The following is a 14,513-nucleotide window of genomic DNA, read 5'->3' as shown; positions in this document are numbered from 1 at the left end:
ATTTTTGCTAGGCCATTTTTGACGTGGGGCTACCCAGCTTCCCCAGGCTCTATTAGCTCAATACAATGCACTAAATGGACGTGTTAAGATGGCACACTTAGTTTTCAATTAATAAATCAAGCATTTCCGAGACAAAGCCTCTCACATTTGTCAGGAAGATCTTCTGGGTCTATTTAATAGCTGGCTCTCGCTGGACAGAGCAATTATTTAGTCTGTGTGGAGCTGGCCTGCTGAATATGAATTTCTCAGTCCTCTGCTGTTCCGTGCCACATGGCTGCAGGCCTGCAACAGGGCTGGCCCTTTAATCACCTCGTCCCCCTGCCATGATTGACTGACCATGGGGAGCCTTACATCCGGCCACTCGGCTTCCAGCAGACTCTGCTGTTGAAGTCCAGGGTCATTGAGACAGAACCAGTGTCTGGAGCCTTCCCCTCTTACGGCAGCTGAGCCGGACCCTTACCAGTGGCTCTTCAGTCACAACTGGAGCTCCGCACTGCCCAAGGACACAGCACGATCCAAGTGGTGATGGCAGCAGGTACACCACGCTCAGGAACCCTCAGCTGACTGCTTCCTTATGTGCCAAGGGATGCCTGCCTGTCCCAACTAGAGATGGCCTGTGAGGCTGTGGAGGCAACAGCAGCCATTTCCTTTTTTTTTTTTTTAATGTTTATTTATTTGAAAGTGACAGAGAGAGAGAGAGAGAGAGAGAAAGAGAGAGAAAGAGAGGGAGAGAGAGAATGGGCACGCCAGGGCTTCCAACCATTGCAGACGAACTCCAGATGCGTGAGCCCCTTTGTACATCTGGCTAACATGGGTCCTGGGGAATCGAGCCTCAAACCGGGGTCCTTAGGCTTCACAGGCAAGCACTTAACCACTAAGCCATCTCTCCAGGCCCTATTTCCTTTTTTTAAAAAGTTATTTATTTACTCAAGAGATGGAGGCAGATAGAATGGGCGTGCCAGGGCTTCTAGGCACTGCAGACAAACTCCAGATACATGTGTTACCATGTGCATCTGGCTTATGTGGGTACTGGGGAATCAAACCTGGGTCCTTAGGTTTTGCAGGCAAGCGCCTTAACCGCTAAGCCATCTCTCCAGCCTGACAGCAGCAATTTCTAGTAAGAACGATCTCATTTCCCCAAATCATGGGTAAGGCTGCCTTCACAGGCTCATCATTTGGGCCACAGAGGACAGACTCTTCAGGAACTAATTCACTTTAGTCATGATTTAAAAAAAAAAAAGTAGAGCTCTACATTATTATTATAGGAAAAGGAGTAAGCAGCTAGTAAAAAGAAGACAGCACGGGACTGGGGAGATGGCGCAGCAGGCAGAGTGCTGCCTGTGATGCATGAGGACCGAGTTTAGTCTCCAGCAGCCGCACAGGAAGCTGGGCGTGGTGACACAAGCTGCTGTCCCAGGCCCCAGAGTGGTGGGGGAGGGAGAATTGCTGGGGCTTGCTGGTCAGGCAGTTTCATGAAGAAACATAGCTACTATGGGTTCAATGAGAGGCACTGCCTCAAAGAAACAAATCAGAAAAGTGACACAGTGGGGTGGAGAGATGGCTCAGCGGTTAAGGCGCTTTCCTGCAAAGCCAAAGGACCCAGGTTCCATTCCCCGAGACCCACGTAAGACAAATGCATGAGGAGGCGGTACACCTGGAGTTTGTTTACAGAGGCTGAAGGCCCTGATCCACCCATTTTCTCTCTATATCTACCTCTTTCTCTCTCTTCCTCAAATAAATAAAAATAACTATTTTTTAAAAAATTATGAAGAACTGACATTCTACTCTTGCATCTGCACCATGTACATGGGGTACAGGCATCAGTATAAAAAAAATATATATATATATGTAAAATAAAATTATAAATATAATTACATAAAAATCATATATATTAAACATATAATAAACTTCACAAGCCTTTATAGTGTAGAGAATGAACTTGAAATGTTAATTTACTAAAATGCATAAATAAAAATATACAATGTAGAAGGCAGAAAATTTACCTTGCTCTAATTTTTAACATGGTTTACCTCAAAGCTGGAGCCTCATGTTTGGGGGTCAAGTAACTCAAAAGGGAAACTGCAAAGACACAGCAGAGAATCACCAAAGAAAACAGATATATTTATAGTGAGAGAGAAGAGAGGAATGGGGGAGAGTAGCTCAGGAAAGTGTTTGCCTCACAACCCTGAAGACCTGGGTTCAACCCTTGTTTTAAAAAAAAAAAAAGAAAGAAAAAAGCCAGTCAGACTGACCTGCTTGCTTCTTTTTTAGATTTAGAATTTTAATTCATGAACATACTATAATTTGGTCATGTCATGTTATACTGTTTTGTCCCCTCTCTCCCACCCCCATTCCACACAGGCAGTCCTTCCTCTGTTATGTCATCTTGTCCCTTTTGTCCTCCTCCATCCTCTACATCAATATTTCAGAGCAGTGCAGGTCTTGTGGGGTAGTAACAACCAGCATGAGGTCAGAACACCAGTCAGTCAGTTCATGTCCATAAGACAGTGCCCGGAGAACTTCTTCCCAATTGGTGGCTCTTACACTGTTCCCATCCCCTCATCCGCAATGTTTCCTGAGCCTTTGAGGTTGTGATGGACATATCCTTTAGTGTTGAGCTCTTGGCAGCTCCTTATTTTCTGCTTTGATGAGTTCTGAGTCTCCTCCATGTCTACCACCATCTGTACAGAGAAGGTTCTCTATGGCCGGCGCTTCTAATCCCAGCATTGAGGAGGCAGAGAACGGCCAGCCAGGCTAGCCTAATTTGTGAGCTGTCTACCCATGACAGACCCTGTCTTTAAAAATTAAAAAAAGGTGAACAGTGTCCTTAAGATATGGCTCTTAAGGTTGCTCTCTAGCCTCCACATGTGTATACACACACACACACACACACACACACACACACACACAAAACCTCAAGATTCCAAGACCAAGATGCTAAATTCTACACTGTGAAGTCCTTCTTTCTTTCTTTCAACTCTGCAATGAAAGAAATGGCTCATCAATGAAATCCCACAGTGTAGATGGTAGGATTCAGGTGCCCCCTAAACTTAGGGGTGCTGGATGCTAGGTTCCTTCACTGATGGCAATTGGAAATAAACACCTCTTGGAGGCGGTGTATTGTTGGGGGCAGGCTTATGAGTGTTATAGCCAGTATCCCCTTGCCAGTGTTTGGCACACTCTCCTGTTACTGTTGTCCACCTTATGTTGACCAGGGGGTGGTGTCCACCCTCTGCTCATGTCATCATTTTCCCTGCCATCAATGGAGCTTCTCCTCAAGTGTGTAAGCCAAAATAAACCTTTTATTTTTTCCCAAAAGCTGCTCTTGGTTGGGTGATTTCTGCCAGCAATGTGAACCTGACTGCAACACTCAGCATTATTGGAAACCAGACACAACATGTCAAAGTGTTTTGCATCAGGAAGTAGCAGGGCCGACTGCAGAGTAGGAGAGACTGCAAAACCTGTGAGGCTTCCATAAAGATGCAAGGATGTCTGCCCAGAGAGTAAGCAAGGGATGTGATCCTGTCCCTCCTACCCTTGAGCCTTCTCTTTCATCTTCCAGACGTACCCCCCCCGCCACATACACCCACGGAGAAAGGATGTAGGGTGAGATGGAGGTAAATAATTACATAGCTACCACTCTGCTCACTCACTCCTCCTCGTGACACAACGGGACCAGTATGTTCTACCTGTAAACTTGGCACCCAATTATACCTTGCCTGTGAGAGCCAAACCAGGCACGCTAATGGAGCCCCAGCCCACCCCACCCACATATGCACCAGGACCAAGAGGGAAACTCACTGGCTGCACCCTGCTTCTTAGAACTTTCCATCTTTTCTTCTCAAGTCCTCAAAAAATTTCCATCCATCAACTTCAGCCAATAAGTCATGAATTATTGAGCTTGCAGGACGCAGGTCATGAATATGTATGCGTGTGTTTGGAAGGCGAGACTGTAAAACAAATGGGCTCCACAGTGGCCTAGAGGAGCCCAGCGTGCACGCCCCTGAGGAAAGATCTGAAATTATTCTGCCCATGCCTATCGTTAAGCACAGTTTTAGTACACAGATGATGGTGGGAAAATTGTTTATTCTGGTGGATTTCTTGCTTCTGTTTTTCCAAGCACACTTGCAGGGAATCATATCCTGAATGAAATACAGCTAATTGCACAAAACAAAGGTACAGCCTTTTTCTCCCAAGGCCACCGTTCCCACTGCCGACACCTGTAGCTGGCTGCGGCACAGGCGAGCATGTCACGGTTCTCCCTCCTGTCGCTGTTTCTTCAGCACACTCCTCTCGGGGTCTCTGTTTGCACCTACCAGAAGAGTCCCAAACTTCTGCTCTTGTTTCCTATGCACCTGTAAAGAGGGCTGGAGAGATGGCTTGGCAGTTAAGTGCTTGCCTGTGAAGCCTAAGGACCCTGGTTCGAGGCTCGATTCCCCAGGACCCACGTTAGCCAGAGGCACAAGGGGGCGCACGCATCTGGAGTTTGTTTGCAGTAGCTGGAGGCCCTGGCGTGTCCATTCTCTCTCTCTCTCTGCATCTTTCTCTCTCTGTCTGTCACTCTCAAATAAATAAATAAAAATAAACAAAAAATTAAAAAAAAAAACAACCAGTAAAGAATGGAACCCAAAGAACCCAGAAAATGAGGAGCATCCGACCCTGCAAGTCTCTTGGACAAAATGCTATCTATGACTGGGTCAGAGTGCCACTTGGACAAACCTTTCCCATCCAAACACCCACCGGTTCTCTTTCTAATGAGTCAGGACAAGCACTGAAGCCAGCTTTGGCCATTACTGCCAACCACCTCCTGGTCTCCTGCCAGCCCAGAACCCCAGTACCACACCTGGTCAGAGGCTTCTGAGCTGGTGGCAGCCAAGCTGCTTCCCTGTTTTAGCCTACTGCTCCTGGGCCTGATCTTTGCATCGAGAGAAAAGGGACCCTTCATCCTATCACAAGGTCACCTCCTTCTATCTTGGGACTTTCTTCCACTATTCCCATCTCCAAAACCTTACTTGTCATCTAACATGTAAGTCACTATGCTGCCCCATACAACATGGGTTGGCAATTTTTTTTGTTTTGTTTTGTTTTTTTGAAGTAGGGTCTCACTCTGGTCCAGGCTGACCTGGAATTCACTATGTATTCTCAAGGTGGCCTCGAACTCAGGGCAATCCTCCCACCTCTGCCTCCCAAGTGCTGGAATTAAAGGCATGCGCCACTACGCCCAGCAACTTTTTCTATTGAAGATCCAGGGAGCTTTAGTAATAATAATCATAATAGTTGTTAGTCATAATATTTTGGTGTTAGGGATGGAACCCAAGGCCTTACACAACCTGGGAAAGTGCTGTACCACAGAGCTGTGTGTTAGCACCAGAGAGCAAATGTTTTAGGCTTTGAGGGGGTATGGTCCGTGCCATATATTTACTTTGACTTTAAAAAGAAAAGTGGGTGCTAAAGAGATGGATCAGTGGGTAAGAGTGCTTCCTATACAAGCATGAGAGCCTGAGACCATCTGAGTTTGATTCCCTAGCACCCACATAAACATCTGGGTGTGGTCACACACCTTAACCCCAGTTCTGAGGAAAGCAGAGACCAGAGAATTGCTGGGGCTCATGAAACCAGCAAGCTCTGGAACCAGGCACAAACTCTGTCTCTAGGAAATATGTGGACGAGCCATGGAGGGGACACCTACCATTCCCCTCTGGCCTCTATTGATGTACATGTGGGCACATGTAATACACATGTGCATATAACACAGACACACCACACCACACATACTACAGGACAGGATCATGCAAAAAAAAAAAAACCGAAAAATGTAAAACAGCTATTCCACTCTTTAAAATTATATATAAAACACACATAAAATGCCCCAGTCTTACCATTTTTAAGTATACTCTTGAGTAGTGTTTAAAAACAAAACCCAAAACGTTCATATTGTTGTTGAACCAATCTCCAAAACCTTTTTCCTCTTGCAAAACTGAGACTCTGTACCTAGTAAACAATAATTTGCTATTTTCTCCTTCCTCTGGCCTCTGGAAAACCCCTTTTAATTTCTGTCTCTGTGAATCTGACTCCTCTAAGCACCTCAGATAAGTGGAATCAGGAAGTCTGTGTCCTACAACAGGCTTATATTTCAACTAGCAATATCCTCAAAGTTCATCATGCCATAATATGTTAGAATGTCCTTCCTCTAAGGCTGAATAAGTTCCATTGTGTGAACCACACTTTGTGTATCTGCTCATCCACTGATAAGACATGAAAGACCTTCTGAACTTGGGATATACAAAAAACGGTCCACAGGCCGATTGGGCCCACGAATTCTGGTTTGCCAATCCCTGCCCTAGAGGTGTGAAATACACACAACATAGACCAGAGGTTCCAAAACGTCTCAGTCCCAAGCATCCCCAGTATATCAGTGGTATCTTTCATAGGATGCCCAAGCCAAAGAGAACATCCAGTGCCATCATACTGATTCTTTAGGTCCCCTTGGCACAACGTAATTAAGTCCTGACAACCTGCTGGACATTCAACCTGGTTGAGAAACATTTTCCCTCTTCCACACCAACTGTCTTGTGGCAAGTACAGCACCTACCAAAACCTCACCTGGCCACACTAAAAGAAATGCACATGATTTAAGGCTGAAATTGCAGGCCATTTTGAGCTAGAACGCCACCTGTATCCATAGATGTCACTGTATTTCCCTCATACATTTGAAATACCTCCCAGTACCCCTGAGTGTGCTGATAAACCAGGGCTCCTTGGTACAGAGCTTGGCAACCACTGATCAGACCACAGACCCACAGACCCACAGATCCTGGCCCTTCCAGAGGCTTCAGAACAGAGTGAGGAAGAGAGGGTGGAACACAAAATAGGCCTAGAATTACAGAGCCATATGAGCTCAGCAATGAAGGATTGAACATGGGCCCTGGGAGTCATACATTCAGAGCCTCCCAAATGAGGGAAAGCAGTAGTGGAACTCAGACTGGTCCTTGATGGCCCTGACCACAAAGGACAGTGGAAAAGAACATTCCAAGCAGAGGAAACAAGTGAGCGCAGGGAAGGTACTAGAAATAGTGAGAATGGCATGGGGAGGGCCCTTAGCATACCCTGTCCACTGAGGAGACTGAGAAGCAAAGCCGCTGAAGGTTTTAGAAAAGGGGGATGCAACTAAAGATGTGTTTATAAAATATAATCCAGGGGCTGGAGAGATTGCTTAGTGGTTAAGGTACTTGCCTGCGAAGCCTAAGGACCCAGGTTTGATTCCCCACATCCTACATAAGCCAGATGGCACAAGGTGGCACATGCTTCTGGAGTTTATATGCAGCAGCTGAAGGCCCTGGAGTGCCCATTCTCTCTCTCTCTGTATCTGCCTCTTTCTCTCTCTCTCTCAAATAAATAAATAAATAAATAAATAAATATTTTTTAAAATTATTTATTTATTTATTTATTTGAGAGCGACAGACACAGAGAGAAAGACAGATAGAGGGAGGGAGAGAGAATGGGCGCACCAGGGCTTCCAGCCTCTGCAAACGAACTCCAGGCGCGTGCGCCCCCTTGTGCATCTGGCTGACGTGGGACCTGGGGAACCGAGCCTCGAACCGGGGTCCTTAGGCTTCACAGGCAAGCGCTTAACCACTAAGCCATCTCTCCAGCCCAAATAAATATTTTTTAACAGAAAATATAATCCAGCCCTGGGAGACATGCTGATAAATGAAGTTGCTATTCTAAAGGCTCCAGAGGTCAAAGCTGGACGTCTTCTGTGATCGCTGTTCACCTTATTTTTGAGATAGGTTCCCTCATCAAATACAGAGCTCACCAATTTGTCTAAAATAGCATGCCAGCAAGCCCTAGTGATCTTCTTGCTTTGCATCCCTGGCAGTGGGATTACAGGGGTGTGCCACCACACCTGGCTTCTATGTGGGTGCTGAGGATCTGAACTCATGTCTTCATGCTCACACAGCAAGCATTTTACCCACTCCCAGCTCCCCACTCTTTCAGTCTTCCCATCTGCTCATCTGGGCCAGGGTTCGTTTTTGCTACAGTGTCTCATTGCTGCAACATCGCCTTTGAGGTCCGAAACCTCAGGCAGTGACTATTAAAGCTGTTCTTTTTTTTTTTCTGCGGGGGGCAGGAGGCAGTAAGGCACAGTCTCACTTTGTAGTTCACCTGAGCTGGAATTCATTAGGTAGCCCAGGCTGACCTCTTGCTCATCCTCCAGCCGCAGCTTCTGGAGAGTGGGGCCTACGGGAACGAGCTGCCACGTTGGCTAAGAACGTTCTTTCAAATGCTAGTGTTTCTGGGCAAACGTATCTTCATTGAGGGCTCTGGGGAGGAAGAGGCTGGACTGCAGGCATTTGAATCATTAACTGTTTCTTTATCCCCTTCTCTTCCTCTTGAACCTTCTTGCTCTCCACAGAGTTGGTCATTTGCTGTGCTGTATTTTGTTTGAGTTTGAGCTGACAGCCTGCGAAGCAAAGTGACATGGAAGCCTACATAAGGCCACCTGTCAGGGCCGAGGACCCACAGTGTGCAACACACTGGCAGGAGTCTCCACAGCAGCCTTGAGCCCAGACTTGAGGTTCCCTTTCCCATGTCCAAAGACTGCAGGAAGTGGGAAGTGGGCGCTCCCACTGGGAGGGACTGGAGATGCCCCCACTCTGAACTTGTCACTCCTGCTCATCTTCCCCCGTCCCTGGGCTGCTGCTGAGCATGGACACCCTTCTTTCACCAACCAACCTCTGAGGCAGCAAGGGCCAGAGGAGAGGTTAGTCCCTGCCTTGCTACCTTCCTGACTCTTTCAACCCTAAATGACAAAAACAGATTGAAAATAGGGAGAAAAAATTAATTAAGGTGGAGAACAATCCCTCTTTGTTCTCTCTGGTTGCTAAATGAAGTCACACTGGGAGAAATTGTCTGCAATGGATAAAAGTTAGAGAACCTTAATTAGGGAGTTGCGAATTAAAATCTTAATATAGTAGCATTCACTTTTCATTTCCTATATTCAATACTGGCTTTTTATAATAAACATGTATTAACTTCATGGTTTTTAAATCTCATATTTTAAATTTTGGGCATAACTAATGAAATCAGCTAATATATACAGCGTGGCACCTAAAATGTTAGTTAGCTATTATTCACTTATATACCAGTGTCTGAGAAGGTAGCAGCATTCTGTTAACACTTTAACAAACATTCCACTTCTGTGTGTTGGTGGCTTTCACTTCCTAAGTCTATGGGGCCGTGGAGCTATCCCAGCGAGCCATGCCCACAGCAAGTGTGCATTCCTCTATGGGACAGACCTTAAGCAAGCGCCAGTTAGTGCCTAAATTCTGCTCGTATAAAGTGCGTCGACGCAGCAGAGTGACTGGGAAGACCCTCACAACAGCTCTCTGTGACGGACAGAGCTGCACTCTGTCCTTAGGACTAAGAAGCTCAGCTGGGCTATTGCACAGGACAACTACAGATAGCAATGAGGTGCTGCACATTTCAAAAGGCTAGAAGGAAGAGTTTTGAGGATTTTCACCATAAAGAAGTGATAAAGGTTTAGGAGGATATGTTTAACCTAATGTAAACGTTATGTAATACATACACGTATAAGTGTGTGCGCATGCATATGTGTGTCTATAAGTACTTCATTCATATGAAAAAAAACTTTCTAATATTTGTAACAAACTATATTCTTTCTAATATAAATCAGCCTTAAAATAGTAATTATAAAAATCACCACTCTTATGATAATTATTTTATGTGAATAGGTCAATGAGAAAAAATGGAAATAAATGACAAATAAAGCCTAAATGTGTGAACGAGTATATGAATGAATAATTTTCGTTGTATTCTGCTAAAGGGGAAAATTCCACATACAAACTTGGACCTTCAGCGTCAGACAATCAGCCAGGCACAAACAACAGAATACCAACAAACAGGAAGGCAGCTATGGTAGTTTCAATATGATAACTTGAATGTATGGCCCCAGAGCCTCAGGCGTTTTATTAAAATTGAGCTTGTATAGCCAGGCATGGTGGTACATGCTTTTAATCCCAGCACTCGGGAGGCAAAGGTAGGAGGAGGAGCTCCAAGAGTACGAGGCCACCCTGAAACTACACAGTGAATTCCAGGTCAGCCTGGGCTAGAGTGAGACCCTACCTCAAAAAATAAAAAAATAAAAAAATTGAGCTTATAACTTGGATCTCCAACCACCGGGCTGGAGGAGGTGTCGCTGCAGGGTAAGGTTCCTGGAGCCCAGCCCTACGGCGTGTTTGGGTGGATCTGAAGTCCAGCCTCAAGGTGTAGAAAGAGCAGTTTGAGCTCTGGCTACTCACACTTTGTGGGTTCAGACTACTGGTGAGGTCTCTCTGCTTGGATCTATGAAAGGAAGTCCTCCTCTTCTACTATTGATGGTGTTCCCCTAGAGTCTGCAAGCCTAAAATAAATTCCTTCCATCAACTGTTTGGGGTTGGATGTTCGTCCCAGCGATGTGACTACAACAGCAGCACAGCCACACATGCGAGGCAGGCCGACTCAAAGGTATGCCCCGGATTTTCCAAGACAGATCTACTTATACGCACGTGGTCTCTTTGTGCCTATAAACCATTCAATAACTCAGTATTTTGACATTTTAAATCACATCCAGAGATACTCTCGAGCCTCAACATAACATAAACCACAAATCCAACCAGGTATAGTCTATTTTGCAAAGTGTGTCCACTAAGCTCAAAAGGCAGTGACAGGCAGTGGCTCCAAGAGAGAGAAACGGCTCCATCAAGACCTGCTGCTCTAAACCAGAAACCCCACAACTTCGCGGTTGCTATATTCCAAAATCCTGGGACTTTAGAAACGAAGGAAGCATATACATGGAAAGTAAATACATAGAAAGGTGAGTGTTTCATCCGGACCTCACTGTGAGTTAATTTGTGCTTTCTTAATCAGAAGTAGCAATTCCAAAAATTTGACAAAAGAAAAAAAAAAATCCTCTGGACTGAATATAAGTAAGTCTCTTTACTCTGTTAAAGAGCATACTCCTCGAAATTAGAATTCCAGGTCCATGGGCATCTCGTAGATGCTCACAGTGGGAAAGCTACCCACTGATTTATGATACAAAATGAGAGTCATAAGGGATTCAGAGTGGTGCTAATGAGACAGCCAACCTTTGATGGAACCTTGACTTGGCTTCACTCTAATTTTTGCTGTCACAAAACTGTAATAATAGAAAATCATGTTCCATTAAGAAGACAGCAGAGCTATGGTACTTGCACTACCCCTGCCCACTCTGTGCCCACAGCAGCCCATATTTTCTCTGGAAAGATCTGGCCTCAGAGGACAGCTTAACACTATGCTCCAGAAACACCCCGCCCCTCCATGCTCTAAAGTAGGCAGCCCATTCAGACACTGCTCGCCCCCCCATAGACTGTCTTATCTTATTTGATATTCATAGTGCTAAACTCAATGACATCCGATGGATCCCATTCAACTGATGTTATGCCTATTTTTAAGGTCCATATTCAATAGTGCTAACAAGTATGAAATGAAATTAGAAGAAAAAGCTGGGTGTGGTGGCTTACACCTTTAATACCAGCACTCGGAGGCTGAGGTAGGAGGTTCACCATGAGTTCAAGGCCACCCTGAGACTACACAGTGAATTCCAGGTCAGCCTGGGCTAGTGTGAGACCCTACCTCAAAAAACTCAAAAACCAAAAAAAAAAAAAACCAAATAAGAAAGAAATTAAAGAGAAGTAAAGATGACACACACCACCAAGTCAGTGACACCATGTTTACCTTTCTCATCTTCTCTTAGTTGTCCTAGATAGACAGAAGCTGACCTTAGCCAATCACTGACCTTGTGGAGGGCAGGAGCCAAGACGGGTACCAGAAATCCATTGTAAATGTAGTTAACAAGCTGACTGCGGATCAAGGGGTGGGCCACCTAGGACAGATGCAGGCAAGAGATGGGGATCAATCTCTAGGTTGCCTGAAAAGCAGACTATATCCACCTTCAAAACTGAAACCCACATTTGGATCATTCAGTTGTTAAAGCCTACTTCAGACTTGTGCTGGAGTGATGGCTCAGCAATTAAGGCACTTGCCTACAAAGCCTAAGGACCTGGGTCCAATTCCCTAGTACCCACATAAAGCCAGATGCACACAAGTGGTGCATGCATCTGGAGTTTGTTTGCAGCAGCTAGAGACCTTGGTGTGCCCATTCATTCCCTCCCTCCCTCCCTCTCCCCCTTTCTCCCTTCCTCCCTCCCCCCCCCTTGTAAATAAATAAAATATTTAATGAATACTTCAGACTCACACTGCCATTTATTATAGTATAAACAGGATGGCTAAAGTTGTACTTCTAAATATAGAAAAATGGTAATTTTGAAGAGTTGGTATTATAAAAAAGACAATAAACAGACTGAATATGTATAAGGATTTATTAATTAAAATGAATGTTAGAAAGTGTAATTTTTGCCCATTCACTTCCTCTAGATACCATCTCAACATATGACTAATCTCTTAAAAAAGAGTATAACTATCAACATGGACAATTAAATATTCTTATTTTGCTGGCAGAGAGAATTTTGAAGATGTATTTTCTGATGCTGCTATTAAGGATGAAAAAAATTTTTAAAAACATTTTCACAAAAAAATAGACAATAGTCAAAAGCAGGAAACAAACTAGAAGCAGAATGCTTCCTGTACTTGAGTTTTAAAATGCAGACAGCATGGGTCACCCTTCCTTCAGGAATATCTTGAGTAAGTAACCTTTCCAGGAGCTCCCCTCACACAAAAAAATTGCCAGAAGTATACAGCTTCAATTTCAAAATATACGACAAGATATATAATTTCCCCATTCTTCACTATGCCCATTGACTTTACTTCCTCTTCCAAAGAATAAAAGAACGATCCAGTCAAATAATAAAGTAAAAAACAATTCCGAGAAAGTAAGGCTAGCTGCTTAAATTACTGATAATCTTTCTCTCTGTGCATTTGGAGAAGAACTAATAGTAATTTTATCGTTTTTATTTCCACACACTTCTACAAGAGAATGTTGATAGACGGTAATATTAAAGGAAAAAATAATTTAAACTGTAATCCATTTATCTTACATATAAATAAAACCTCCTTTGACTTAGCAATAAAAATGAGATGAGAACTAAAGTAATTTACTTTCATTTTCTTCCAGGAGCTATTTCTTTATTTGGTAGATAAACAGATTAAAACTAACATTTTTCACCCTAAAATCACCATAAAATAAACCTGATTTCATAATAAATACAATATTAAGGCAATATTTATGCTGTATAGAAGAAACATTTGATGAATACTTAGTATACCCTTAAACATATATAAACTCAGATTTTTATTGAAAACAGTAACAAGAAATCAGAAGGTAGCAATTTAATCAAGAAGCCAAATATACAAGAGTTCAGTGGCTGCTTATTTCCCCCTCCCTAAAGCAGGCCAATTTCAAAGCAAATTTAATTTGTGTTGCTAAGAAGATGGTTAACTTCTTCCAAATTCAGTTGCAATAACAATATTCTTTATGTAGTATGCACCATTAAGCAAAATAAAGTGCTTTCCTTTGTAAACTCCCAAGAAGACCTTGAAGTAACAGTGTTATCATTTGGAGTACTCAGAAGCCTAAAAATATCTATTTAATGATTCAGGCACTGAACTTAATTTTGATGGTTAAGTGGATAATCAAAACAGAATTAACACTTTTTATGGAGAAAATAAAATCTTTTCGGTTTTATTTTTCTCTCAGTTTAAACTCTTCAAAAAAACCTACCAACTAACTTCCCCCCCCCCCCCCCACTCATTCAAGGACACTGTATGGGCTGCAAGCAGACATCACTATTCTACAAGCACTTGCTAAAGCACGCTATTCCCGGTCAAGGATGAAGCTCTGGCCAGGCCCCAGCTTATCCTATCGCCCGGTGGTACCTGGATCACTGCGTTGCAGAACTCCAGAGAGTTCATGAACTGCACAAGGGCCGGCAGCAAGAGCCAGTCGTCTTTCAGGAGGCAGTGCCACTCTTCGCCCTTCTCCTCCAGCTTCGTGGGCAGGGAAGAGTAGAGACCACTGAGGCCGGTTGCAAGCACCTGCATTTGGAGATAAAAGCAGAAACATCTCTCATCTCACGTCTATGGCTTACGCCGAATGACTCACAAGGATACTCGTGCTGCTGAGCCAAAGACTGAACTCTGAGTGGTGGGGTATGCAGAGCAGTGAGGAGAGATCCGCTAGTAAGAAGGATGCGTCAGATGGAAAGTAGGGGAAGACCACTCCAGCAGAGAGAAAAGCAGTACCTCTGCTACTTGACTAAGATGCAAGTGATCAAGATGGTTCCTCTCAGGCTGGAGAGATGGCTTAGCGGTTTAGGTGCTTATTTGCAAAGCGTAAGGAAGCAGGTTTGATTCCCCAGTACCCATGTAAGCCATATGCACAAGGTGGTGCAGTCATCTGGAGTTTGTCTGCAGTGCCTAGAGGCCCTGGTGCACCCATTCTCTCTCTATTTGCCTCT

The 14,513-nt window shown here is 44.2% G+C and overlaps 1 protein-coding gene across 1 annotated transcript in view; it reads right to left on the bottom strand.

Annotated features, from left to right (window-relative positions):
* Fhip1a (FHF complex subunit HOOK interacting protein 1A) overlaps window positions 1-14,513 on the bottom strand; it is a 262,253-nt gene that overhangs the window by 54,813 nt on the left and 192,927 nt on the right. The window contains exons 5-6 of the mRNA XM_004655951.3: window positions 13,933-14,091; window positions 11,837-11,923 (exon numbers count right to left, since the gene is read on the bottom strand). Of these exons, the coding sequence (XP_004656008.1) occupies window positions 11,837-11,923; window positions 13,933-14,091 (246 nt within the window). The remainder of the gene's footprint in view (window positions 1-11,836; window positions 11,924-13,932; window positions 14,092-14,513) is intronic.

The sequence above is a fragment of the Jaculus jaculus genome, chromosome 12, assembly GCF_020740685.1.
Source record: "Jaculus jaculus isolate mJacJac1 chromosome 12, mJacJac1.mat.Y.cur, whole genome shotgun sequence".
Taxonomy (NCBI): Eukaryota; Metazoa; Chordata; class Mammalia; order Rodentia; family Dipodidae; genus Jaculus; species Jaculus jaculus.
The sequence above is the reverse complement of the archived record's forward strand: the minus strand, read 5'-3'. Positions and strand labels throughout refer to the sequence as shown.